At 34.1% G+C, this 27,668-nt stretch overlaps 1 protein-coding gene across 2 annotated transcripts; it reads right to left on the reverse strand.

Annotated features, from left to right (window-relative positions):
* Window positions 1-4,908: 4,908 nt before the first annotated feature.
* Window positions 4,909-21,746, reverse strand: LOC129434045 (cadherin-related family member 5). 2 transcript variants are annotated; one of them, XM_073868928.1, is made up of 15 exons: window positions 21,557-21,746; window positions 18,977-19,155; window positions 18,753-18,809; window positions 18,561-18,650; window positions 18,376-18,465; window positions 18,199-18,300; window positions 15,059-15,241; window positions 14,835-14,925; window positions 14,644-14,735; window positions 14,090-14,296; window positions 11,280-11,399; window positions 11,139-11,199; window positions 8,515-8,682; window positions 7,073-7,248; window positions 4,909-6,266 (listed from the first exon to the last, which is right to left on the reverse strand). In XM_073868928.1, exons 1-15 carry the CDS (start codon window positions 21,636-21,638, stop codon window positions 5,763-5,765), a joined length of 2,202 nt encoding a protein of 733 aa, XP_073725029.1. In that variant the 5' UTR covers window positions 21,639-21,746; the 3' UTR covers window positions 4,909-5,762. The 2 variants fall into 2 exon arrangements, with proteins under 2 accessions (XP_073725029.1, XP_073725031.1); XM_073868930.1 differs by lacking the exon at window positions 8,515-8,682.
* Window positions 21,747-27,668: the final 5,922 nt, after the last annotated feature.

The raw sequence follows: 27,668 nt of genomic DNA on the forward strand, positions 1-27,668 counted from the left end.
CCAGGTGCCTTGTTGTCTTTAAGATCAGTTATACAATTAGTAATTTCCTCAATATTTAATTCTTTATCACATAACAGTTTGTAATCTGATGAAATTTTATTAATGCTGTTGGACACATTATCAAGAAAAAAATCTGCATCATTTAGTTGATTATTTGAACTATACAATTTACTATAAAATTGATGAACAAAACAAGAAATATCCCTGGGATTATCATTAGTAACTCCATTAATTATTAATTTATTTACAGATGTTATTTCTCCATTTCTTTTTTCTAAACCAAAAAAGTATTTTGTGTTTTTTTCTCCTGCTTCCATCCATTTTCTTCTAGACCTAACAAAAGCACCCTTCGCTTTCTCTTCATAAATCTTATCCAGATCATTCTGCAATGTAGCAAGTTTTAATAAATCAGTGCTTGTCATATTTTGGTTCTTTTTACAAGTGATGGATATTATTTCATTAATTATTTTATTTTCATTTTCTTTTTTCTTTTTCTTAATTGATTTTCCATATGATATTGCAAATCTCCTTATTTCAAATTTAGTTTGTTCCCATAATTCCCCATAAGTTTGAATCAAAGAAGCCTGTTGCCAATATTTAACTATTAACTTCTTAATTTGGTCACAAAAATCATTGTAATCCAGTAAACTATTATTTAACTTCCAATATCCTCGCTTAATTCTGCTTGACTGACATACTAACACATTTATTTTAATTGATAAGCCTTTGTGATCTGTTAAAACTGATGGTTCAATAGTAACAAATTCAACTCTCTCTTTTATATGTTCTGAAATTAGCCAAAAATCAATACGTGACTGTTGAGATCTGTCCCTATTACTCCATGTATACATAAGTGATTGTGGATTTTTATATCTCCATATGTCGATCATGTTCAGCCGTAAACAAACATTGCTTAATTCATTTGCCATATTGTCAACTCTGGGTGGCCATCGATCTAATTGTCCATCAAACACTGTGTTAAAGTCACCACCCCAAATGATCTCAGCAGATGGGAATTTCGAATGTAAATTATTAATATGGCCTTCAATATCCTGAAAAATCAACTCGTTTATTTTTTTATTATTGGTGGCATATATATTTATAATAATAACTTTAACTTGGTTAATATCAATAAGTAAAGCAACCCAATGACCTTGATCATCTGTTTTGTGACTTAGAACCTTCCCTGAAAATTTGTCTTTTAAAATAGCGACACCTGCTGTTCTATTTGAGGCACCAAAAGAAAACCAAATGTCAGAACCCCATTGATTCTTCCAAAAAAGAACGTCATCTTTGCAGGCATGAGTTTCTTGAATAAAACAAAAATCTGCTTCTTTACCCTTACAAAACAAGAACAGAGCTTTTCTTTTTAACATATCTCGTATTCCCCTGGCATTAACTGAAAATATTGTTATTGACATGAACTCGAACAAGAATGAAAGAACACCTTAATAGAACAATTAGGTGAACAATAACCAAATTAAGGTTGAAAGTGTTGAGAGTGTATAATAAAGGGTATAATCTTACTCTCATCTTTTCGAAAATCAGTCACATTCGTAGTCATTTTTGAAATCCTGCTTGCTTCAATTTGAATAAAATGAAAAGAAAGAAACCTTGTAAAATTGTAATTTCACATTTCTAATGAATAGAAGCAATATAAATAAACGCATAGTTAGTTTTAGTCTTTAAAGAATAGAAGCCTAAAGCCAACCCATTTTCCGTTTCATAGTCATTTAAGATTCAGATCACAAAGTAAAGAGAGTAGTGCAGGTTTACATTTTAATTTCTTTACCATCTACGATTGCCTTGACTCCCACAAAGAAGGCCTTTTTACCCTCTTTCCGTGCTCTGTCGATCGAAGGCCAAAGGAGATTCCGCGTAGCCCTGTCTTTAAACGTGAGATCCTCTTTGAAGTACATCTTGTTCCTTTTAAGAAAGTCATTTCCCTTTGCACCTTTCCATGTGAGGTCCCTCGCTGTTCTGGAAGTGAATCTTATTATTACCGGCCTTGGTTTCTTTTCCTTGCCACTATTTGGACTGGGTCTTCCAACTCGATGAGCAATGTCCACGTTGTTTGCCACGAAGTTACGATCTTCTTCGACAACCACCGCTTTGCAGATTTCCATTACACGAGTTTTGACACTATCATCTGCCTGTTCAGTCAGCCCCTCTAATCGAAGATTCCACCTTCGACAGTAACGATCCTGATCATTTAATCTGTCCTCCAACTCAGAGATGCGCTTCATGTTTTCTTCGGTTTTGTTTTTAAGATTGTCATTCTCCTTTCGAATGTCGAAAATTTCAGAATGCACCACTTCTAAAGCATCTTTCAGGAGATTGATGCTGTTCGAATTTTCTTTCACCATGTCTTTTATTTCCTCGGATGACTGTCTGATTATTTGTATGATACTTTGCTGCACCTGACTTAAAGTTAGATCATCCGGGGCAGCACGTTTTGCATGCTTTTTCGACGGTGGTGCTTTGGTTGGCGTATTTGGAGTCGAATCCCACTCATCTTCCTTTTCCTGTTGACAAGTATAAGAGTGAGTTTGGCTAATAAGTCTTTTCTCTGTTGATCTCTGAAGTTCGGTATCCATCTCATGGGCTGACGAATCCATGATAATTCCTCTTCTATTCAAGTAAGAAACCGCGGAATTTGTATTAATTACCTGCAATTATTTATCACTAAGCCGTAACAAATGTGACTTTCTTCTTACATAAACTTTTGTAAGATATACCCTATATTGTTTGTAAGCGCTATAACATGTGCATCTATTCACGCCGCCATCTTGGCCCGCCTCCAGGAGAGAGGATTAGCGTAGTGTACGCACTTTTCTTAGTGACGTATGACAAATTCGGAGGGCGGGGGCACCGAGCAGCAGCAGAGAAACTCTGTACGCTGCGTAAGCTCTCATCCTGAATGCGCATCACTCCAAAATGGCGGCGCTACCGGAAGCTAGTTTATAAAGTTAATAACATTTTAAATATGGATATTTCTACAACAACACCTCACGGATTACCCTCAGAAGACCTTTGTTTATCATCCTGGAGCCGTTTGGATTTAATTTGTGAAGGATGGACGCACTTTTTTGGACTTGAAGGTCGTGGACTATTGCTGGACCCCGTAACATAACATTTAATGAACAGAAATATCTAAAATATTTTCTAAAATATCCGAAAATGTGTTTGTCTGAAAAACGATGGACATATGCAACTCGGACAGCTTGGGGGTGAGTGGATCATGGGTTTAGTATCGTTTTTGGCCGAACTATCCCTTTAAAATGCCCCTGCTACCTGCTGCTGCATAGATCAACCTACCCTCAAAGATTCGCTCTGATTGGATTTCTTCCCAACTGTCCCACAAAATGAGTAGCTCTGATTGGATCTCTTCTCCATTCGTCCCTCCCTAACATTTTCGTCTTATTTTTATTCGTTGACTAAAGTGTCAGTTATATTTCGTTACAGTCTTCATCATCATATATGATTTTATTTAGTTTTTATTTAGTTTTCGTCCGTGAAAAAGGTTCGTTGACGAATATTTTTCGTCATCGTCTTCGTCAACGAAATTAACACTGGAAGAAATTATGTTTTTTGAGGAAAACATTCCAGGATTTTTTTCATTTTAATGGACTTTAATAAACGCCAACACGTAACAGTTTTAATGCAGTTTAAAATTGCAGTTTCAAAGGACTCTAAACGATCCCAAATGAGGTAAAAGGGTCTTATCTAGCAAAACGATTGTCATGTTTGGCAAGAAAAAAATATGCACGTTTAAACCACAACTTCTCGTCTTCCTTCGGCTGTGTGATGAGTCAGCGCGACCTCATGTAATGTGTAATGCCGTGGAAAGGTCACGTGTTACATGAAACGCACATTTGCGGACCATTTTAAACAATAAACTGACACAAAGACATTAATTAGTATCATTCCACATACAACAACGTCGAAATGGTCCTCTCATCCGTGACCTCTTGACTTGATGACGTATTACGTGAGGTTGCGCTGGCGCGTCACACGACCGGAGCAAGTCGAGAAGTTGTGGTTTAAAAGTGCACATTATTTATTTTTCCTGCCAAACATAACAATTGTTTCGCTAGATAAGACCCTTATGCCTCGTTTGAGATCGTTTAGAGTCCTCTAAAACTGCCATTCCAAACTGCACCAAAACTGCCAAGTGCCGGGGTCCATAAAAGTCCATCAAAATGAGAAAAATCCTGGAATGTTTTCCTCAAAAAAACACAATTTCTTCTCGACTGAACAAAGAAAGACATCAACATTTTGGATGACATGGTGGTGAGTAAATTATGTGGATTAGAAAATAGACTAATCCTTTAAGCATTCTTTGAGTGTTTTTTTATTGTTTTGTGTGTCAGACTGCCCCATTTAGTAAGAATGTCAAGGAAAACACATTCACCGATATTTTTAGGAATGTTTGTAACAAAGCAGATAAGGGGCACCATTGACTTCCATAGTAGGAAAAAATAATACAATGAAAGTGAATAGTGTCTCTGATCTGCAACATTCTTTAAAATATCTTCTTTTGTGTTCAGCAAAACAAACTCATTTATACAGATTTGGAACAACTTAAGGGATGACAGGATTACATTTTTTTCCAGTAAAATGTACCTTTATGTTGTACAGAAGTTTGGTTCGAGGGTGAGTAACAGAATTGTTATTTTTGGGTACACTATCAGCTTCATTTTAATACGCATTCAGATCAGTTCACAAAATACGGACAGACTTGTTACCATAGAAACAATCCTTTAGTTCTCATCATCTTTAAAAAGGGCTCTTCAAAATACTGACAAAGCTCATTAATAAACATGAAGTTTATAGGATAAAAGAAGCGCTTGCTGAATGCAGGTACATTAAAACTGGATTTTTAAATAATCAGTCAATTAGACGCAGTCGGCTTCTTATCATTTTAATTTTTAAAATGGTCATCTATGCATTTAATCCAAAGTTACTTACAATTAAATTATACATTTTTCAGTATCTGTGTTTCCTGAGATCAAACCCACTACAAGAATACTGTAAAATGTCAGATTCGCATCCAAAACACATTTAAAATGCATTATTGCCATTGCATTACATAACTTAAACAGCAAGCACATTTCAAACAAAACATAAATATATTTACACTCTATCTCATTCTCTGTTTGTGGTATTTGTTATATAACAGCATGTTAAGTTTGAAGGTTAGGTAAGGTAAGTCACAATAGATGACCGTTTTCAGGTTAATGAATAAAGATCATTAAAGTACTTATAAAAGAGTTTATGATGATTGTCTATGTGATTAGAAAAGTTCACTGCAACATCACAAATAAACAGAAAGTGTCTCTGTGTTGCCATGCTATGGTTGTTATCTAGTCACACAGGCAACCCTCAAGTACATATTCGACCGACGTTGAAAGGTTAAAGGTTTCGGTAAATTAGTACTGTGGTTATGAAGTAAGATAGGTTGGTGATGTTTGGGAAGTTGTTATCTTGAAGAATAAAAAGACTTATAAAGAATAACATGCTTCTAAAGCACAATAAATGTTTATAATAAGATTAAGTACACTTTGAACATGAAAAATTCTCTAGCATATTTACTATAACTGTTAATTATTAACTATAATCGGCATATACGGTAAGGAAACATTTCTTTGCTGCACTAAAATTAACCTTGTTTAGTCATATTTTCATTTTATTACAGCGGCAAACATCTCAAGTCGGGCACGCGATACAAGGCCCAACAAGACTTCCATCCAATCAGAGGTCTACAAATCTGACGTCAGTCTTTCCTCATTCTCTGAGTCTGAATCTTTAGAGTATCTCCTCGCAGGCTCCTTGTCTGTTTTTAGGTTGCCCTCATCATCCTCATCATCATCATCATCATCATCATCATCATGGTCTACTGGTTCACCGGTGTCAGGAATAATAACAACATCCTCTTTGGTGTTGGGATCGATGTCCTGTTTGAACCAGACGGCTTTGTAGCCGTCCTCTGCACGTCTCTCTTTGGTCAGGATGGGTTTCACCTCCTTCTCAATGTCGGCACTGGCCAGACTGCTGGATTCGGATGCGGCCCTGATGTTGGAGGTCGTCTGGGGAACGGAGGCGGTGCTGATCTTCTGCTCCTCGGCTGACCTCACACCAGACTCCAGTTTCTTCTCCAGGTCAGCAGCAAGTCCAGACTTCACACTTTCAGTATCATCATCGTGCCGGAAGCTCTCGTTGACGTACTGCACACCTTCTTTTGGGCCTCCTGAACCTCCACCCAACTGTGGAACGAAAAATACACGGGTAAAATTTACACATTTTTATAAAACTAAATATTTTTTCGAGTTTTTGGATTAAATTAGATACATTTAAATCATTCCCCGCCAGCCTTTTTTTTTAAGTTGCCCAGCAGCATTTTTTTTATGATTTTAACAAAAGTTTCACAAAATGCCTTTCAGGAAAATTTTCTTCTTAAAATATATAAACATACAAATTTATCAAATGAAAGAACAGACCCTCTGCTTTCAAAAAAACGATAAACAAACTAATCTGGGCGAAAAAAACCCGTTTTATCCTATCTACATTTTTTTTAAATGTGGGTATTTTTCTACAAAAATATTTTTTTAGAAAAAAGCTGAAATAATTGCATTTTTGTGAAGGAATTTTGTTAGAGATCAGATTCAGAACGATTATCAAAACATACACAGAGTTTAAAATTAATAAATATTTTTTATAAATTGGGCCATTTCTATAAAGTGGATAAATGCGGTATTACAGATAACCATAAAAACTCATCAGAAATTTTTTTTCATGCAAATGTTTTTAACTCGTCAATGGCGGGGAAAACGTTAAAGATGTTGCTTTGCAACCAAGGCAGCGCACAGTTAGGCTTAAAATTAAATATATTTACATCAAGTTTTAGCTCATACATTGCAACTTTAGCAAAGAAAGGCCTTTTGTGAAACAGAAAGTTTTTTTGTGGATCAATTTAGCCAAAATTGCTTCTTCTATGGCGTTGTGAAGCACCTTTATGTTGAAGTGTGTACCACGATAGAAGCAAACCGAAAATGTTTGTATGGAAACTTACATTGCTTCGGAAGACGCTGACTTCAGAAATCTTTTTCCAGTTTGAATTATGGCTCTTGACACGGTAAGCCAGCAGTCCGATGCCAACCAGGCAGAGGATGATCACCACAGCCAAACTTCCCCCTAAAGCAGCCATATCCTCCGCTTTGTACCCGCCGAATCGCAACTGCTGATCCCCTAGATGATCCCCATGATGAGAAAGAAACACCTTTTAGCATGTACTTCAGTAAATATCAAATGGGTTTACCAAAATTAATTATCTTGACTAATTTGGATTCATTTTGGTAGAACCTCGATTGTTTAGTTTTTGCTAAAATCTTAAATTTAAGAGATGCAACCGATACAAAATGTCTGTACCGATACCGATTTTTGTTTATTATTTAGAATGACACAGAATACCGATAGATACCGATAGTTTTGTTTTTACTCCTTGTTTCAAATTATTATGTCATGAAATACATACAAACTGCAATTCTGTTGTCATTGTCACCCAATTCAAAACAATCGACAGATGTTCGATACATTGCTTTTATCTGCCGACACCGATTATATGCAGATACATTGGTGCCGCCCTGCTTAAATTCCTAAAAAGAAAAATAATTCATGCAACTGATACAAAATTTCTGTGCTGAAACCGATATTTGTTTATTATTTAGAATGTCACCCAATACGGATAGATACCGATAGTTTTTTTTACTCCTTGTTTCAAATTACTATAACATGAAATACATACAAACTGCAATTCTGTTGTCATCATCACCCAATTCAAAACAATCGACAGATGTTCGATACGTTGCTTTTATCTGCCGACACCGATTATATGCCGATACATTGGTGGCTCCCTGTTTAAATTCTTAAAAATAAAAATAATTCATGCAACCGATACAAAATTTCTGTGCCGATACCGATATTTGTTTATTATTTAGAATGACACCCAATACCGATAGATACCGATAGTTTTTTTTACTCCTTGTTTCAAATTAGTATAACATAAAATACATACAAACTGCAATTCTGTTGTCATCATCACCCAATTCAAAACAATCGACAGATGTTCGATACGTTGCTTTTATCTGCCGATACCAATTATATGCCGATACATTGGTGTCTCCCTGCTTAATTTTTTGAAAATAAAAATAATTTATGCAAACATTTTAAATGACATGCTTGGTGCATTTTAAATACATACAACTTTGATTTATTTAACACCTTCTTGCTGATAAAACCAGACTTAAAGCTAATGGTTTAACCTGGTTAAGCTTTCCTCTAGGCATGGCCAAGCTTGTATTTAGCTGGTTATACAGCTGACCAATCGTAAAGTCCAGCTAACCAACATCTATTTCAGGTTATTCACTTGTAAATCACTTGAAAATCACTTCAGAATCACTTTTAAATCACAACGCATAAGAAATAGCAAGGCTAGTTCTTAACATAAGTGTGTACCTGTGATCGGAGATGTATGGGCATCTGGATCAGAAGTGGTAGTGCTGTCTGTGATCTGATCTGTGGTTTTAACTGTGGTTTGATCTGTGATTTTAACTGTGGTTTGATCTGTGATTGTGGTTTGATCTGTGGTCGTGATAGTTGTGACAGCAGTGGTAGTTGGTATCCCTGCAGAAGAAACGTTATCATTAAAGAGCTTCAGTGTTGTTCAGCGGATCTCTTGAATGGCTTAAAATGAATTAAAATTGGGTTCGATTCAAAGATATTTTTGATCCATCATCAAGCAAATTTTCCTGTGGCTCAATCGGTAGAGTATTCGAGTTTTTAAAAATATCAGTATTTTCCCCAATGGGATACGGGATAAGACAATAGCGTCATATTGGTATGATCGGATATGACCCGCATTTGCAACAAAATCTCTGCCAGAAATGTACAATGTGGTGTAAGAGAAAAACATAGCTTTTTAATTTTATTTTCATCATTCACTGTTTCACAAATGTAATGAGGCTTTGACTTGCATGTAAACATTTATTCGACTTATTACAATATACACCTTATTTAGCCTGACGCCATATTGATTCCTTCTGAAACTTATTGTTTTGTACCGGCATGCTAGTCATTCATCTATCAAAACACAGAAAATACATCATTTTACAAATTTCCACCGGACAAAGAACCTCAGAAATCATGGATTGTAAAATGAGAAGGGACATATGATCTAATTTGAGATAAGAGCAGCGCAATGTGTACATAATATCTGTTTTATTATTAGCCTGTTGGCTAATCATTAATTTCTAATGTTGTGCGCATGCTTACTTTTCTGTAAAACACCAATATAGTCCTATAATGCGTACATGTCTCCATACATATTACACAAAACAAGGCATAAATACGTTAAAAACTTTTCTCTGGTAAGTATTTTTAAACACATTGACCAGAACCAACAAAGCAGAATTCATTTCTAACTAAATAACATTTGTACACAACTTTGGGGGTTCATACTATCACAGAAAAATAGCTTGTTATCAAGTCAATCAGGCGTTATTAAGTCAATGTTTATGTCTTAAAAAAACATAACAGAGAAAATAAATGGGACATACTTTTATGTGTTTGATGTGTTTATCATGAAATATTGTGTTGTTGCACTATATTGGTGTTTTAAAGAAAAGTAAACATGCTTGCAACATGAGAAATTCGCGATTAGCCTATTTTCATCTCAAATATGGGTGATTCTCTCGAAATTAAACTTGTGAGGTGTCATGAAACATTTTGGTAAAAAGTAAATGCTATCAAAATAAGAAGCATACAGTTACAAACATCTCTTCATGTACTATTTTGCACATGATTTCAAATGACGTACGAACCAATTTTGTTGTTTTTCCACTTTTAAGGGGAATTTTCATTACCGCAACGTGTCCATGACTGGATTTGGGTTCTTTGACATGGAAATATTTATAATTAAAAAATCTAAAAAATAAAAAGCATCAGTGCATGTTATACTATAAACATTTACAGTAAAGAAACATGTGGTATTTGGTGATCATTGGTGAATGTAGAGACAATAATAAGGAATATAAATGTGTCCAAGACCAATTATCTCATCCTCCGCAACAATTTTCAATCATTGTTTAAGCCATCAAGGAACTAACATTTTCAACAACAACAAAAAATGTTGGAAGGGACATAATTGACTGACACTCAAGATGGCTACCAGGTAAGCAGTTCTTATTTTTTCTCTCCAGATAAAAGTTGAAATTTTGTTTGAAACATGAGTTTGTAAATGCATATATTTAATGTAATATCATGTTGCGATAATGATCATTTTTTTGTAATGATAATCTAAAAAAATTTAAATAATTCTGTAGGAAATATTTTTTTAAATCCTCTAAAAATAATGGTTATTAATCATACATCTTATTGGATTTTGTGAGAATCACCCACATATGTCTCTTCTAATTTTAACAATACACATTTTTTGAGGTTATTTGTCCTCTGGAAATCTGTAAAACAGTGCATTTTGTGTGTTTTGATTGCTGAATGACCAGCATCCCGATAAAAAACAATAGGTTTAAAGCACACTGGACGTCCATCTCTCACAGCCTCGGTTTGGAATTAACCTGGCATATGTATCGGACATCACCATTCACTTCATAATGACAGAGATACATTTCGGTGAATATATCGCCCAGCCCTTGTTTAAGCCCAGGGAACACATACTTTTAATAAATGTATAGCTTAAATGAACTGTAAGTATCTTTGGATAAAAGCGTCTGTCTGCCAAATGTGTAAACGTTTGCTGAAAGCATAAATGAAGATTCCAGAAAGGTTCTTTGTCTGCTTGTATTGTTCCATAAAAGCTTTCATAAAAGTCATTTCTAGTGGAAATTTTTTTACACACTTTAAAAAGGTCAGAAATAAATGCTCCTATTGGGAACCTTTGACTTTAAAGGTTGGAAAACCAAAATGTGGCAAAGAACCCTTTTAGAAGCTTTATGACAGCCAAAAAGCACCAAAGCCACCCAACCCTGTAAAGCGCTCGTTTGGATTGTATAATGTTTTGTAATAATTCTGTGCATTGTGTCATTTTTGAATAATATGTTGAAAGCATATCGGTCTGGTCTTACCTGGAGTGACTTCAATCGTAAGAGAAGCGGTGTCCGATTCGCCATTGGTTTTGTCGACCACCCTCATCTAAGTTGCACAATAAAATACTGTTAATATTTCAGTCAGTAATTCAATAACTAGTTTGTGTCTAAGTTGTAAGTTCTCATTTGTAGATTTAAAGTTCCAGAAGGAATCTCCTTTGCCAAGAGGATGAAACCTTCAAGAGTAATGTAGAAATCAGACCCATCAATAACCTCGAATGCGATGTTAGGATTCACTCCCTATAAAGAAAGAAATTTAGTACCTTACTACAGAAATATAAAGATTTTGGGCATCATTCATTAAATATTTGTGTTTAAACCATCCAGTCTTATGCGGGTGATTATACACTGTAAAAAGTGAAAGCTTCAATTTGTAACACTTAAAATATTTACATTTTATCAACTTCAATATTCTCATTTTAAAGGGTTAGTTAACCCCAATTTTATCATAAACCACTTACCCCTGTGTTGTTTTAAACCATCAAGTCCTCCGATTGCCTTTAGAACACATTTTTATATATTTTTGATGAAAACGAGAAGGCTTGTGACTGTCCCATAGACTGCACAATAATTTTTACAATCAAGCCCAGAAAAGACACTTTTTTGCGCAAAGAAAACCAAATAAACGATTTTATTCAACAATTTGTTCTCCTTCTTGGTCGTTCAGTGCGCATTCACGAGAAGACTACTGTGATTGCACACAGAATACGCTGGCAAGTAATTTGTGCATTTATACGGACTGTATAAGTATTGTTTACAATGTTTGCATGATTGCTTAAATATAAAAAGGAGAAAAAAACGTTGGCAACTACGTCAGCAGGTCACGGCGTTTGCACCATAGTCTGCTCGTGAATGCTCGTGAATGCGCACAGAACAACCAAGGAGAAGAACAAATTGTTGAATAAAATCGTTCGTTTGGTTTTCTTTGTGCACAAAAGTGTTTTTGTCGCTTCATAATATTATTATTATTAAATTACTGATGGCTCATAGACCTTTTATGCAATGTCTTTTATTCTTTTCTGGGCTTGATTGTAAAAATTAAACTGTAGTCTAATCGAAGGACTTGGTAGTTTAGAGTGTCACAGGTGATTTATGATAAATTTGTAATTTTGGGATGAACTAACGCTTTAAGTATCACCTAAGTTTTTTTACCTTTTTCTACTTAAATGTATCACTTAAAGTGAGAACATTTAGAGTGAGGAAAATAATATTTGAACACCCTGCTATCCTGCAAGCTCTCCCACCTAGAAACCATGGAGGGGTCCGAAACCGCCATCGCAGGTGCACGTCCACCGCGAGAGACACAATCCAAAAAAATCCAGAAATCACAATGTATGATTTTTCAAACTTTATTTGTATGATACAGCTGCAAATAAGTATCTGAACACTTGTCTATCAGCTAGAATTTTGACCATCAAAGACCTGTTAGTCTGCCTTTAAAATGTCCACCTCCACTCCATTTATTATCCTAAATTAGATGCACCTCTTTGCTGCATAAAGACACCTGTCCACCCCATACAATCAGTAAGAATTCAACATGGCCAAGACCAAAGAGCTGTCCAAAGACACTAGAGACAAAATTGTACACCTCCAAAAGGCTGGAAAGAGCTACGGGGAAATTGCCAAGCAGCTTGGTGAAAAAAGGTTCACTGTTGGAGCAATCATTAGAAAATAGAAGAAGCTAAACATGACTGTCAATCTTCCACAGACTGGGGCTCCATGCTAGATCTCACCTCGTGGAGTCTCAATGATCCTAAGAAAGGTGAGATATCAGCCCAAGACTACACAGGACGAGCTGGTCAATGTCCTAAAAAGAGCTGGGACCACCGTTTCCAAGGTTACTGTTGGTAATACACTAAGACGTCATGGTTTGAAATCATGCATGGAACGGAAGGTCCCCCTGCTTAAACCAGCACATGTCCAGGCCCGTCTTAAGTTTGCCAATGATCATTTGGATGATCCAGAGGAGTCATGGGAGAAAGTCATGTGGTCAGATAAGACCAAATTAGAACGTTTTGGTCTTAATTCCATTAAACGTGTTTGGAGAAAGAAGAAAAATGAGTACCATCCCAAGAACACCATCCCTACTGTGAAGCATGGGGGTGGTAGCATCATGCTTTGGGGGTGTTTTTCTGCACATGGACACTGCACTGTATTAAGGAGAGGATGACCGGGGCCATGTATTGCGAGATTTTGGAGAACAACATCCTTCCCTCAGTTAGAGCATTGAAGATGGGTCAAGGCTGGGTCTTCCAACATGACAATGACCCGAAGCATACAGCCAGGATAACCAAGGAGTGGCTCTGTAAGAAGCATATCAAGGTTCTGGTGTGGCCTAGCCGGTCTCTAAACCCAATAGAGAATCTTTGGAGGGAGCTCAAACTCTTTGCAAACCTGGTGAAAAACTTCAGGAAACGTTTGACCTCTGTACCAAATATTAACATTGTTAATATTAATATACTCAGGTGTTCAAATACTTATTTGCAGCTGTATCATACAAATAAATAGGTAAAAAATCATATATTGTGATTTCTGGATATTTTCTAGATTATGACCCCTCCATGATTTCTAAGTGGGAGAACTTGCTAAATTTTAGGGTGTTCAAATACTTATTTTCCTCACTTTAAGTTGAAAATGTTTTATTTTTTTAGGTGTTACCGGTTGAAGTAATTGTATAAGTTAATGCAACTTTTACTTTTTACAGTGTATAATTGCATGTACTTTTGATGTTCAAAGTCATATTTTTTTCTGCTTTTCCAATGTTTATATTTTAATTATTTTAATAATCTGGTACTCATTTTCATGTATCACAAGATGTTACAGGCCAACAATATCATATTTTCTGTAAAAAAAAGTGTCTTGGCTGAAAAAACATTACTTTTTAGGGATAAAACTGTTCACAGATCAGAATGCAGTTTTTGATTTCTTACATTAACAAAGTCATCATCTATAGCTTGAACTCTTAGGGGTTTGTTGGACGTTTTGCTCTCCATCACCAGACTGTTCACACCTGCGTCCTCTGAGATGAAGCCTTCATAACTGGGGTCCACAAATTTGGGAGGGTGATTAGTGGTCATCCTCACTGTGAAGGTGACCGTGTTGGTGGCGTACTGATCGGTGTTCTGCTTTTGATATGCCTGTCAAAAGAGAAACTTGGGTTGGGACGTGGCTACAGGAGATAAGGGCATGTTTTGCATATGGCTTGTTGTGAGCAAATGTTTTGGTGTCTAATCTTGAAAAAAATAAATCTGAAAGGTTGAGGGACTAGGCACATGTATACCTTATCAGCTTGATTCATGAATATTCATTTTGAATGGGTTTTCAATCAGTAATTCACCAGCTTGCCATAACAGCTTAAGTAACAGCTTGTTGTAGTTAATGACCAGCTGCCAGGTACTCTCTGTACCATCTTACACTGATTTTACCGTAGTAAAGAATGCTTTTCTAAGTGCAGATGTAACTAAGTGTATGATCTTGTTCTCACCATTACTGAAAGAACGATCGGACCTTCTTGGTTTACTGGCTTCACCATTGTGATGCTCCCGGTGTCAGAGTTTATTTCAAATGTTGGATTATCTGAATATTAATCAAACCCAATAGAGTTCACTTAGTGATAAACAAAGTCTAGTGCACATAATCATAATATGTATCATAATTTAAAGGAATAAATCTTACCTGCAAGAAATTTGTAACCAATAGCCTCATTTATTCCCGCGTCACCATCAATGGCTAAGATTGGACCTGGCTCCAAGGGCAAAGGACCGGTCTGTGGTACAAAAACACTGTATGTTCATCTGGTTTATTCACCTGCAGCCATTTAGTTTTTGTTGGTTTTATCTTGACCTTTTATGTATCGTTTCCATATGCATTCATTCAAAAGCCATGAATGGAAAACCTACCGCTAGTCCGGTTGAGTTGACCGTCCCTGTGTAGCCAGTGTTTATGCACATTATGCTGTTGTCGTTCTCAATGGTCGTACAAGGTTGGAACCATGGTGGCCGATTATCCACGTCTACAATATTGACTTTTATAGTGGTGGAGGAAGTATGGGAAACGGTTTCTGTCGAGGAAATCGGTGTGTCCTGAAACATCGTCAAATCATACAAAATAAATAAAATTGCGAAAACAAATTTTCTAGAAAAATGTCAACATTACGAAAATAAAATCATATCAATGTGATATTAAAGTTGTAATGTTTTGAAAATAAAGTTGTTTTAAACAAGCAGATACCAAATTAGACACACATCTTATTAATAAAACATTTGTACAAGCAAGCATATACATGAAAAATGGTGGACGAATATTTCACTTTATATGATTTTATTTTCATAATGTTGACTTTATTATCAAAATTATAGGACTTTTTATTGTTTTGACTGAATTCTCTAAAACATTTTTACTTTAATCTAAAAAAAAATAGATGAAGTTGAACTCTCATTATAATTACACACATAATTGCTGAATATTACCTTTTTTAGCTTGTCCCTAATACTCTTTTGTAAAATACAGACTCAAAATGCAGTTAGAAATTCACTGTTTTCTCCATCAAAGCATTTTACCAATCACGTCAATGTATTGACACTGTGGATCAAGTAATCCGAGCTGATGTGATAGTGGAGGCAAAGACTAATTTGCATATTCATGGTTCTGCGTAAACTAAATCAAGCAATGGTGTAGTGTTATTGTACATTATGAAGGAGTATTAGGGTCAAGCTAAAATGGAAAAAGAATCTTGAGATTAAAGTCATTATAATGTTAATAAATGTCGTTTTTTTTTTTTTTAGAAAAAAGTCCAAATAAATACATTTATGGTAATAAAGTCTAAATATTTTTAGAATATAGGCAATATAAGGAGAGTAAAGTCGCAATATTTTGAGAATAAAGTCAATATATATTTCTAGAATAAAGTCTATATAACAAGAGTAAAGTCAATATAACTAAAGTCGTAATATTTAAAGAATAAAGTCAATATAGAAGAGTAAAGTCAATATAACGAATGTAAAGTCGTAATATTTCAAAAATAAAGTCAATATAAAGAGAGTAAAGTCACAATATTTTGAGAATAAAGTCAATATAACGAGAGCAAAGTTGTAATATTTTGAGAATGAAGTCAATAGTCGCAACATTTCACAATACAACATTCGTTCATTCGTTATTTATTTATAAAGCGCAATTGAAAACACCCCAAGGTTGGCCAAAGTGCTGTACAAGTAAAAAATACACAAACAAAAATTACCAATAACAAAATCAGAGAAAAACTAAAAAAGGAAAAAAAAATTAAAAACCCACACTAAGACAAGAATAATGAGAATAAAGTCGCAATATTCTTTGCTATATCAGCTACTTTGTTCTCAAAATATAGTGACTTTGTTCTCAGCACATCGACTTTATTCTCGAAATATTGCGAATCTATCATCGTTATACCGACTCCATCGATAGATTTGCAATATTTCAAGAATAAAGTCAATATAACAATAACAAGGGCACAATATTTTGAGAATAAAGTCAATATAATGAAAGTAAAGTCGCAATATTTCAAGGAAAAAATGCAGCATAGCGAAAATAAAGACAATATAATGAGAGTAAAACCGCAATATTTAGATAATAAAGTCAAAAATACAAGAGTAAAGTCGCAATATTTTGAGAATAAAGTCAATATAACGAAAGTAAAGTCGCAATATTTCGAGAATAAAGGCAGCATAGCGAAAATAAAGTTAATACAACTGAGAGTAAAGTTGCAATATTTTGAGAATAAAGTCAATATAACGAAAGTAAAGTCACAATATTTCAAGAATAAAGGCAGCATAACAAAAATAAAGTCAATACAACAAGAGTAAAGTCCAATATTTAGAAAATAAAGTCAATATAATTAAAGTAAAGTCGCAATATTTCAAGAATAAAGACAGCATAGCGAAAATAAAGTCAATACAACGAGAGTAAAGTCGCAATATTTAGAAAATAAAGTCAATATAACTAAAGTAAAGTCGCAATATTTCAAGAATAAAGACAGCATAGTGAAAATAAAGTCAATACAACGAGAGTAAAGTCGCAATATTTAGAAAATAAAGTCAATATAACTAAAGTAAAGTCGCAATATTTCAAGAATAAAGACAGCATAGCGAAAATAAAGTCAATACAACGAGAGTAAAGTCGCAATATTTAAAGTGTAAAGGCAACATAGCAAAAATAACGTCAATATAACGAGAGTAAAGTCACAATATTTCAAGAATAAAGGCAGCATAGCGAAAATAAAGTCAATACAACGAGAGTAAAGTCGCAATATTTAGAAAATAAAGTCAATATAATTAATGTAAAGTCGCAATATTTCAAGAATAAAGACAGCATAGCGAAAATAAAGTCAATACAACGAGAGTAAAGTCGCAATATTTAGAAAATAAAGTCAATATAACTAAAGTAAAGTCGCAATATTTCAAGAATAAAGACAGCATAGTGAAAATAAAGTCAATACAACGAGAGTAAAGTCGCAATATTTAGAAAATAAAGTCAATATAACTAAAGTAAAGTCGCAATATTTCAAGAATAAAGACAGCATAGCGAAAATAAAGTCAATACAACGAGAGTAAAGTCGCAATATTTAAAGTGTAAAGGCAACATAGCAAAAATAACGTCAATATAACGAGAGTAAAGTCACAATATTTCAAGAATAAAGGCAGCATAGCGAAAATAAAGTCAATACAACGAGAGTAAAGTCGCAATATTTAAAGTGTAAAGGCAACATAGCAAAAATAACGTCAATATAACAAGAGTAAAGTCACAATATTTAGAGAATAAAGTTAATAATAATGAGAATAATGGATAATCGTTGACTATATGATTCATAAGATACACATGACTTTAAAATCAACCACGTCATATAAGACACATTCGTGTCACATTTTGTAATAAGTATAAGTACAGCATTGAAAATATATTTCCTTTAACTTTCTGTTGCAGGATGTGAAATAGAAAAAACAAGTCTGAAATCATGTAAAGTGAGTAAATGATTTTTCCCATTAAATCTTTTGGACAAAAATCTCACCTGCACAAAAAGTGTCATTGTGATTTGTTTAACTTTCTCATAATCCAAACGTTTCTTCACCAAAATGTTAGGATTGAAAGAAGCTTCCAGGTCAAATTCTCCCTGTGAGAGAACAAAATAAGAATCAATAAGATTTATATGTAAAACCATTAGGGATATTTTATTCATTTGTTGTACCTCAGGAGCATCCAGGCGATAATAAAGCTGATCGCCTTCATCTGCATCTGTCGCTGTGATTCGTGCGACGCTCGTATCCACTTTTAATAGCTACGGCATTTGTTATTAACATAAGCCGATCAAAAAGAAAGTTTAAGTCAGTGTTATCCACTTTAACAAAAGGAGTAAAACAAGATATTACGTACCTCAGCCACATTTATTGCGTATTCGCTTTCATCAAATACTGGTGGGTTATCGTTTATGTTTTCCAGTATTATCCTCAGATTCAGTTTGGCCTGAAAGATCAATCATAACATGCAGGTGTTTTATTTCTTTTTATTTACGTATGAATAATGATTTTTTTTAGTTTAACAGAAATGATATAGAGTTTTACTCACAGGGGAAGAACCATCTTTTGTACATTCAATGTCTACTTCATAGGGTGTGTTAAATGTCTATAAAACAACCAAAAAATGTCTAAAACAACCAAAAAACATACAAGCCTATAGATCTACACCAAACACACATTATTTGAATACTATTCAAATGTAATTAATACAGACAGACTGTACAGATTATTTTTTCTGTATTTTTCATCATAAGTTTTATAGGATGCATGTACCTCATAGTCGAGTACAGTAATGGCGATGAGATCGAGACCATTAAGCTCAAAGAGACCTGGTGGTTTCTCGTTGGTGATGCTGACTGATACATCCGCCTCTGTTGTCAGGGTAGTGACTACAGCATTAAGAGTGTTGTTTTCCTTGAAAAGTATGAACTGGTCATTTACAGAGCAAAGACCTGTGCCATTCAGAGAAAGACAAACATTACTGTAATGTATACAACTTTAAACAAATGCTGGGTTTTAATGGTTGGATTAAATCGTTGAGTTTAAATTAAGCTACTGTTTGTTGAACTTTGTCTATATTTTAACCAACCAATGTCAATTTGATCTATATAGCACTATTAAACACAACCAGGGGTTGACCAATGTGCCAATAAAAACATTTTTAAAGGCAATACAAAATAATACTATGAAACAGTACAGAAGAAAAATCACAGTTTCAAAACATATTAAAAAGGTAAGTTTTCAACATAGATTTAAAAACAACTTGAAACTAATGAATGATTTTTTTGGGAGGATACCGATTTAACTAGACTATTAGAATTAGAATTTAACTATTGGCCGATACCAATATAGAACACTTGTGTACAATAATATACAGTTGATCTATTAGCTAGTTTATTTCTGCATCAAATAAATTTTACTGAACATCAAATTTTTCCGAGATTTTGAAAAAAGCCCAGACATTTTCCTGAAATATTTGACCACATGGCTCACGTGAATGAATCTCACGTCATTTACTATTTTTTCCACATCTGACAAACTATAATTTATACAAATTTGTTTTTATTTTGGGAAGTATTTAATTATTTAGATAATTATTTTAAAGAATGCTGGATTATGCAACAGACATGCAATTTATTGCCTTCACGCAGTTAATTAATAAACAATCGGTATCGGCCTTTCTTGTGCTACTGCCGATGGTTTCAAATTCATCAAAAATTGGCCGATACTTATCGCCGGCCGATATGGGATATGGGACGGTATGAAAATTTCTTATGATTATAGTGACCAAAGTTATCCCGGTTATCAATATTATCATGGTTTTGTTCAATTGAGATGGAAATTTTTAAAAAGAACTGATACACACACTAAAAACATTTGAACAAGTTTTATTTTTGAAAATCACAATTTAATATTTCATGTCCCTGAAATTATGTCTGTGGTACAAAAATAAATCTAATAAGTATAATAAGTTTACCATGAATGAAAACAATACATTATCCCTTAAATGCCTAGCAGATCCATAAAGTTGCAAAGATTAAAGTCTCAAACCCAACGAAATATTATTTCTAAAAGTAAAGTATACACATAATGTTATTTTAGCAGCATCATATAACCCTTTAAACTGAAGGACCGGGACATTCATGAAATTTGTTGTTTCAACTAATGATTAGGGATGGGAAGATTACCGGTTTCACGATTAACCACGATAAAATGTCCTGACGGTTAGTATTATCGTTTAAAATTTAATTATCATTACAACCGTGTTTGATTACCATGTTTTTGAAAACTTGCTCTAAATCCTGACCAGCCAGAAAAAGTTTGACACAGGCAACATAGTTTTTTGTACAGCACTGTAAAAAATAGCTGTAATTATGCAGCTGATTGCCAGTAACTTACTGTAGAAGATAAAGACTGAAAATGTTTAATTTAACTTTAAACAAACTGTTGCCCGTAAATAACATAAATGTAAAATCTACAGAAAGTTACTGGCAGCTAGTTGCCAGTAATACCCAGTAATACTGTAATTTCTAAAGAAATTTTTTACAGTGTATATGCAAAAACAGCTTTTAACGGGATAGTCCACCTAAAAATGTTGTCATCATTGTTGTCCTAAACCTTTATTAGTTTTTTATTTTGATGAACACAAAAGATATTTTGATAAATGAAGGTGAGCACACAGTTGTTTGTTACCATTTACTTCCATAGTAGGAAAACAAATATGATGGAAGTATTATGATAAATAATGAAGATATTTTGATAAATGATGATAAGCACACAGTTGTCAGTACCCATTGATTTTCATCGTATTTGTTTTTCCTACTATGGAAGTTAATGGTTAACATCAACTGTGTGCTTACCTTCATTTATCAAAATATCTTCTTTTGTGTTGATCAGAAAAAATAAATTCATACAGATTTAAAACAACATGAGGATGAGAAAATGATGACACAATTTTGGGTAAGCTATCCCTAACACTACAAAGACGAAGGAGAAAACATTACATTTTACATTAAATAAAAACATAACATCTTATAATATGACCCTTTTAAACCGGCTTTTGGGTTTGTCTATATTTTACCCAAACATGGGTTTAAAACAATCCAGCATTAAAAAAATCAGCAAATAGAAAAAGGCAAATTTTACTTGGTAAGATTTGTCTTAAAACAAAAATAAACCTTATGATAAAACATCCGACAGATGGTATTTAATTACATACCCATATAGAGGAAGGGATCGTATTTCATTTTATATTTTTTATATTTTATAAATTATATCGTTCTAGATCGTTTAAACACATAAATAACATCTGATAATGTAATACTGATCAGGTACAAAACTATAATCACTTACTTTGACCTTCACTGAATTTGCTAAGGGTTAAAAGAACCAGGAGACCAAAAAAGAGAGCAAAACTTTTGTGCCTTAAATCCATTTCTCCTTGTTAGATGATGGATCCAAAAGACGCCAAAGACACGAACCCTTTAGTTTGTGCTATATCTTCACATCGAGTCTGTACTGTGTGAAACTGACATCTATGTGAACCTTTGAGACGGAGGCTTATCTCAGATTTATTGCTCATAAAGACGAGAACAGGTGGACTTTCGCCTCGCAGACACCGCACATATGTTTCGATCATCTCTTTACATCTCATAAACCAGAAGAGAATGAGGAACTGTGTTTTAAAAGAAAATTTTGTCCTGGATATTGTACAATACAACTCTTTATATGTGAGAATAAAAACATTTATGGTCATAAAAGATGATTTACAAAGTGAAAGTATGATTGGAAATAATTATGTGACTTGGCACTACATGCAAATGAATGAAACGTTTTCAATGCAGTCATAGGCTTTGGTTTGCATTTCTTTACAGTAGTTTCTCGTTTTATTCATATTGTAATAATGAATCAAGCAACACTAGAAGTAAATCCAAGTGCAATAGTTTATAAAGAAAATAATTTCTAATGACATAATCTTGCAGGGTGCAGTTTTTGTGTATTGTTAATTGTGTTGTTGGTAAATGTTTAGAAGTATTCGGCCAACATTAATGGGTGTAAATTATACTTGTAAACTTCTAATCTTACAGTAAAATAATACTGACTGGAAGTGTCATAGTGATCTTATCTGTGCTCATACATACTGTAAAGTGTAATATCTGATTAGTCCTTTGTCATAGAAAGTAAAGACACAATGCGAGAAATAAATTCTCACATATTACAAAAAAAACCCTACGCCACTGACTTTAGACCAGGTTTTAGTAGGTCAATGGTGCAATCATTTTCACTTGACTTTAAAATAGCAATGCGCCAACAATGTGCACCTCGTTTTCATACCCGCACGCCCATGGGCGAACAGATGGGCACAAGTGCATTTAAAGTCGTCATGGATTTTTAATTAAAAACCTTTTTTGGACGTCGCCGTCATGTTTCTACAGTAGCCCTAAATGAACAAACTGCTCTAGAGACCGCGTTTCGTCCCTACGTTGTATCAGACAATGAAACGTCACCATATGTGTTTTAAAATTAAGGGGTGTGCTGTTGGTTGCAGTTCGCAATCTGACCACTAGATGACGCTAAAATTCACACTCACCACCTTTAAGGAATAATGTGGTATTTTTATCTGTGAGCTTCATTATTTTTCTAAAATTCATGTTCTCTCATAATCTTTCCAAAGATTTACTCCCCTCCTCGAAACAACCGCTCTTTACTTTAAGTCACGAGAAATGGCGTGAGGGTGGGGTCGGAGAAAATAAGATTACATCGATTAGCAACATACCCCAACTTACAATGATCTAATCAGTTCTCGCTGAATGAGATCTAGTCCCGCCCTACCTTTTTTCTCTTTCAGTAGGCGTTTCACTTGGATATATGTCACAACAGGAAATATAAGACAAGCGCTACTTCCGTTTCATGACGACTTTAAACGACGTGCCGCTGGACGTTAAAGGTATTGCGGAGGATTTTCTTTTTCCGGGTGGATCATCAAGACTATTGGTCCTCCTAGTTGTCAATCAGGATTGTTGCGCAATTCCATTTTTTAAGAAAGTAGAGAAGGCGGTTATTTTCTAAAATTCGAGAAAATCCTCCGCTACACCTTTAAAATGATAACTGGGTCCGGCTGAAACTAGCAGGAAATACTTGCATCGCACTTGGCATCGTATTGCGTCTGGGGGTAAGATGGAGCGCTTAAAGGCTTTTTAAGATGTCAAACAAATCTTTGGTGTCCCCAGCGTACATATGTGAAGTTTTAGCTCAAAATATCATATAGATAATTTATTATAACATGTTAAAATTGACACTTTGTATGTGTGAGCAAAATGTCGTTTTTGGGTGTGTCCTTTAAAATGCAAATGAGCTGATCTCTGCACTAAATGGCAGTGCCGTTGTTGGATAGTGCAGATTAAGAGGTGGTATTATCCCCTTCTGACATCACAAGGGGAGCCAATCAATTACTTATTTTTTCACATGCTTGCAGAGAATGGTTTACCAAAACTAAGTTACTGGGTTGATCTTTTTCACATTTTCTAGGTTGATACAAGCGCTGGGGACCCAATTATGGCACTTAAACATGAAAAAAGTCAGATTTTCATGATATGTCATCTTTAATGTTAATAAAGCATTTTCAGTGCCATGAGATCGGTCTCTATACATGGCTAAACTTCATTTTTAAACATCCATAAATGATATGTGGTTTAATTACATGACCACACCTGTTTATGATGACCTCATATCTTAGTCAGCCTGTGATTGGCCGCATATCAGTTGTAAATATTAGTCATGCACATTACAGTATTGGATCATTTAAGTTTAGTTTTCTACATGTTTAAAAATAAAGGTGCTTAAATCCCCATTCAGTCAACTATTTATTTTAACAATTGTATAATCTGAAGGACATTTTTTTGTGAAACAGAAATGTTTTTCGAATGTTAAAGGCATCATTATTTTTAAGAGTGCATACACTGTAAAAAAAATAATGCATTTTTGTCAAATCAACTTTAACAAGAATAATTGAGTTAAACAACTTCTGCCATTTTTTATAATTTATGTCAACTATTTACAGGTCAAAACCTAAATTAGTCGGTTGAATTGACTTGCAAAGCCAAGTTGTTTTTACTTTATGCTAAAAAAATTACAGTATAGTAATAAATTAGTTTCTATATCTATAACTTTACATTTGAAGAGTTTCGTTGCAAAACGAGATAACCACCGTTTTTTTTTTATTGTTCAGAAATCTCGTTTTTTGGTTGTGCATTCCAATTAATTTCAATTGAACTGCAGTTGGTTTGTTTTGATTTAAACTTTCATAACTTAAAAAATACAGATAAGTAGCACCATAAAACAAAATAATAACATGATAACATAATAATAAACATGCTTTGACAAAAATGTTAAAAAATGGATTTATCTCGTTTTGCAACGAAACTCTTCATTTCTAGTTTCATTTGTACCTAAGAAACCTCTTGCATGACAATGTTATTCAATAAAAACTACAAATGAAAAGTTTCAGCGTTTATTAAAATATATACAACAGTTTGTCGTACAACATATACAACACATGTTTGATGTTAAACTGATTCATGTTTGTGTTTTTGGTCATTAATCCGCAATGCAAGCAAACTCTTTACTGATACATGTTTGGACACGAATACTGTTTCATCAGGAACATGAGTCTCTCTGTATCTCCATTGACATCACTGTAAAAACACCAAGCATTCATGATAAGTAAACTGTGTTATTGTCTGTATTTACAACATTAATGTTTATTTCATATTTACCTTTTCTTGCTGTTCTGCATTCGTTTCAGGAATGAACACATGGAGGTGATCTTAGCTTTGGATTTGAGAAGTTCAGCATATCTGTTTGTGAACTCGATGTCACCCAGCTGTCTCGTCTGAAGCCAAGATCTCCTGGAACTGAAGTAAGAAACGAGTTTGAGCATTTACATTCATGCATTTGGCAGACATTTTAATGTTTCTGGGTTCAAACCAATAACCTTTTACACTGCTAATGCAATGTTTTACCACCGAGCTATACAGGAGCATTTTTCAAACTAAGTCAGGAAATGTATGCCTGCCCATAAAGTTGATAACCCTAAAACCAATACACCTTTATGTGTTTGCTTATTTCAAAGAACATATGAAGAGTTTGGTTCGTGATAAACGCCATTAAAAAAATGAGTTACCGCCAAAATTGGTATTTAAAAGTAAATTCTTAATTTTACACTAAATCCAATATCCGCCGTGTTATTCTGTCATCTTTTCTCCCTTTTTTCCCAAAACGCAATAAACGCCAGTCCTCCTTCTCTGCAGAATCCAATAAATCCACTTAACCAATCACAGCGCACCATTCCACGCATCATAAACAACAATAGTTTTCATGATCAACAAACAAACAAAAACAAAATAATACTTTGATGGCATTGATAAACCTGTGGTCGTTTTCTGTTACGGCAAAGAAACATAAGCCATCAAAATCAAATAATTTACGTGAGAGGCACTCGGGCGACAGAAAAGTGGCGTCTGTTGCTTGTTCTCCCGACAGCATCAAGCTTCTGTCATGCTAACACATTGACCCCAGCAGATCTTATGAAAAACTTTACATTATTTTACTCGTAGCCAACAAAAATCGAGCAGGACCAAAACATTTTACAGCTGATCGCTGTCAAAAAAGTTCAGCGACCACCTTCCAAGGATGACAGCAGCAATGACAGTGTTCTTAATATGACAAAGAAAGTGTTTTGATTAATGCCATTAATGTTTATTTTATCAGTGTATAACACTAGTCAACTAAATGAATATAACATGGCAAAGATGAATGCACATTTATATATTGATTCAATAGATTTATAGCATTTTGAAAAAAATCTGTTTTATAATAAATCTTTGAAAATCAAATTAGGGATTAGAATTTTCTATGTTTTTATAACCTAAAGGTGCTATGTCAGGGCTCCAGACTAACTTTTTTCACTAGGAGCACGGTTGCCCCCAACTGAAAATTTTAGGGGCGCAACCAGAAAATTTAGGTGCACACAATGTAAATCAACAGGCTAACCAAATATTCACATTTCTACTCATTTCCACTGTATTTATTATAAAAACTTTAATGATAGATGCAGAAAGTACAATGTGCTGTTTTAAAATTCAGTGTCACATCACAAAAAAGGTCAAATTTATTCGTCGCACATGTGCAGCTGGATGTAAAATACAGTGCCACAAAAAAATTTTGTTGGCAAAATGCGAAAGTGGAGCCCTGTATGTGAAAGTTTGTAACAGAAAATAGTGTTTTTCATCTTGTCACTTTATTGGTAAAGAAAACTTTTTATCCCCCAAAATTAGTCAAAATGGATTTATTGCGTTTTGGAACCAAACTCTTCATATATGGTTTTCTCTAAAAAATAAGGTACATTTTGCTTTAAAAGCCGATGTAGAAGATATTACAAAGATCTGGCTCAAAAGAATACAATGGTAACACTTTACAATAAGGTTCATTAGTTAACATTAGTTAACTACAGTACATTAGTTAACATGAACTAATAAGGAACTGCACTTACACAGCATTTATTAATTGTGTTAATGTTAATTTCAACAATTACTTTATGAAAATCTTAATAACATTAGTTAATGCACTTTGAACAAACAATTAAAAGCTTTATTTCTATTAACTAACATTAACAAAGATGAATAAATACTGTAACAAATGTATTGCTCATGGTTTGTTCATGTTAGTTAATACATTAGTTAATGTTAACTAATGAACCTAACTGTAAAGTGTTACCAATAAAATGTATTTACAAAACTAAAATAACACTCTTACTGTCCACAAGAGGACAGTAAGACACAAAATAACTTATTCATTACATTGTAAAAATAAAGTTGGATCAACTTTAATTGGTAACGCCTAAAAAATTAAACTTTTAAGTGCAAGTAATTTGTATAAGTAGATCCAAATTTCACCTTTTACAGGTACAACAGTGAACGATTTTAAGACGTACCCGCTTCTCAAGTCAACAGTCATATCAGCGTCATCCCTGCGAAACATCTCTTTGGGTAAAAAGCTGTCCGATCCGGCGACGCTTTCTTCCTCATCCAGATATCTATGATGATAGATGTAACAAAAAGAGAGAAGTTAAAAAGAAGTCAATGTTTAATTCATCCACTGTTAGAGACAGACTAAGCACTTTTATTAACACAAATGTCTTTGAATGTGTTGTTTTACGACATCCAGAGATAAAACGTAATAGCAAAGAACGAAATAATAATGACATGCAATATACAGTAAGAATCATCAAGACTTTAGATTTATGCATTTCGCTTTTATCCAAAGCGACTAACAGTGCATCACAAGCTGAATGTGTTTTTACTGGGATCGAACCCATGACCTTTTGCATTGCTATACAATTGTATACAATAAGTTGAGCAACAGAAACACCTGTAAGTTTGAACTAAGCTATATAAACTTTCCTCTT

The sequence above is a fragment of the Misgurnus anguillicaudatus genome, chromosome 6 (genome assembly GCF_027580225.2).
Source record: "Misgurnus anguillicaudatus chromosome 6, ASM2758022v2, whole genome shotgun sequence".
Lineage (NCBI taxonomy): Eukaryota > Metazoa > Chordata > Actinopteri > Cypriniformes > Cobitidae > Misgurnus > Misgurnus anguillicaudatus.

Bases quoted from the DNA above. Each gene is read 5' to 3' on its own strand.
- LOC129434045 (XM_073868928.1), bottom strand. From the start codon at position 21,638: ATGGATTTAAGGCACAAAAGTTTTGCTCTCTTTTTTGGTCTCCTGGTT. The intron at 11,200-11,279 runs ACTTACAACTTA...ACTTAGATGAGG, and splicing joins CTTTAAATCTACAAATGAGA to GTGGTCGACAAAACCAATGG. The intron at 6,267-7,072 runs GTAAGTTTCCAT...TTCGTTCCACAG, and splicing joins TCAGCGTCTTCCGAAGCAAT to TTGGGTGGAGGTTCAGGAGG.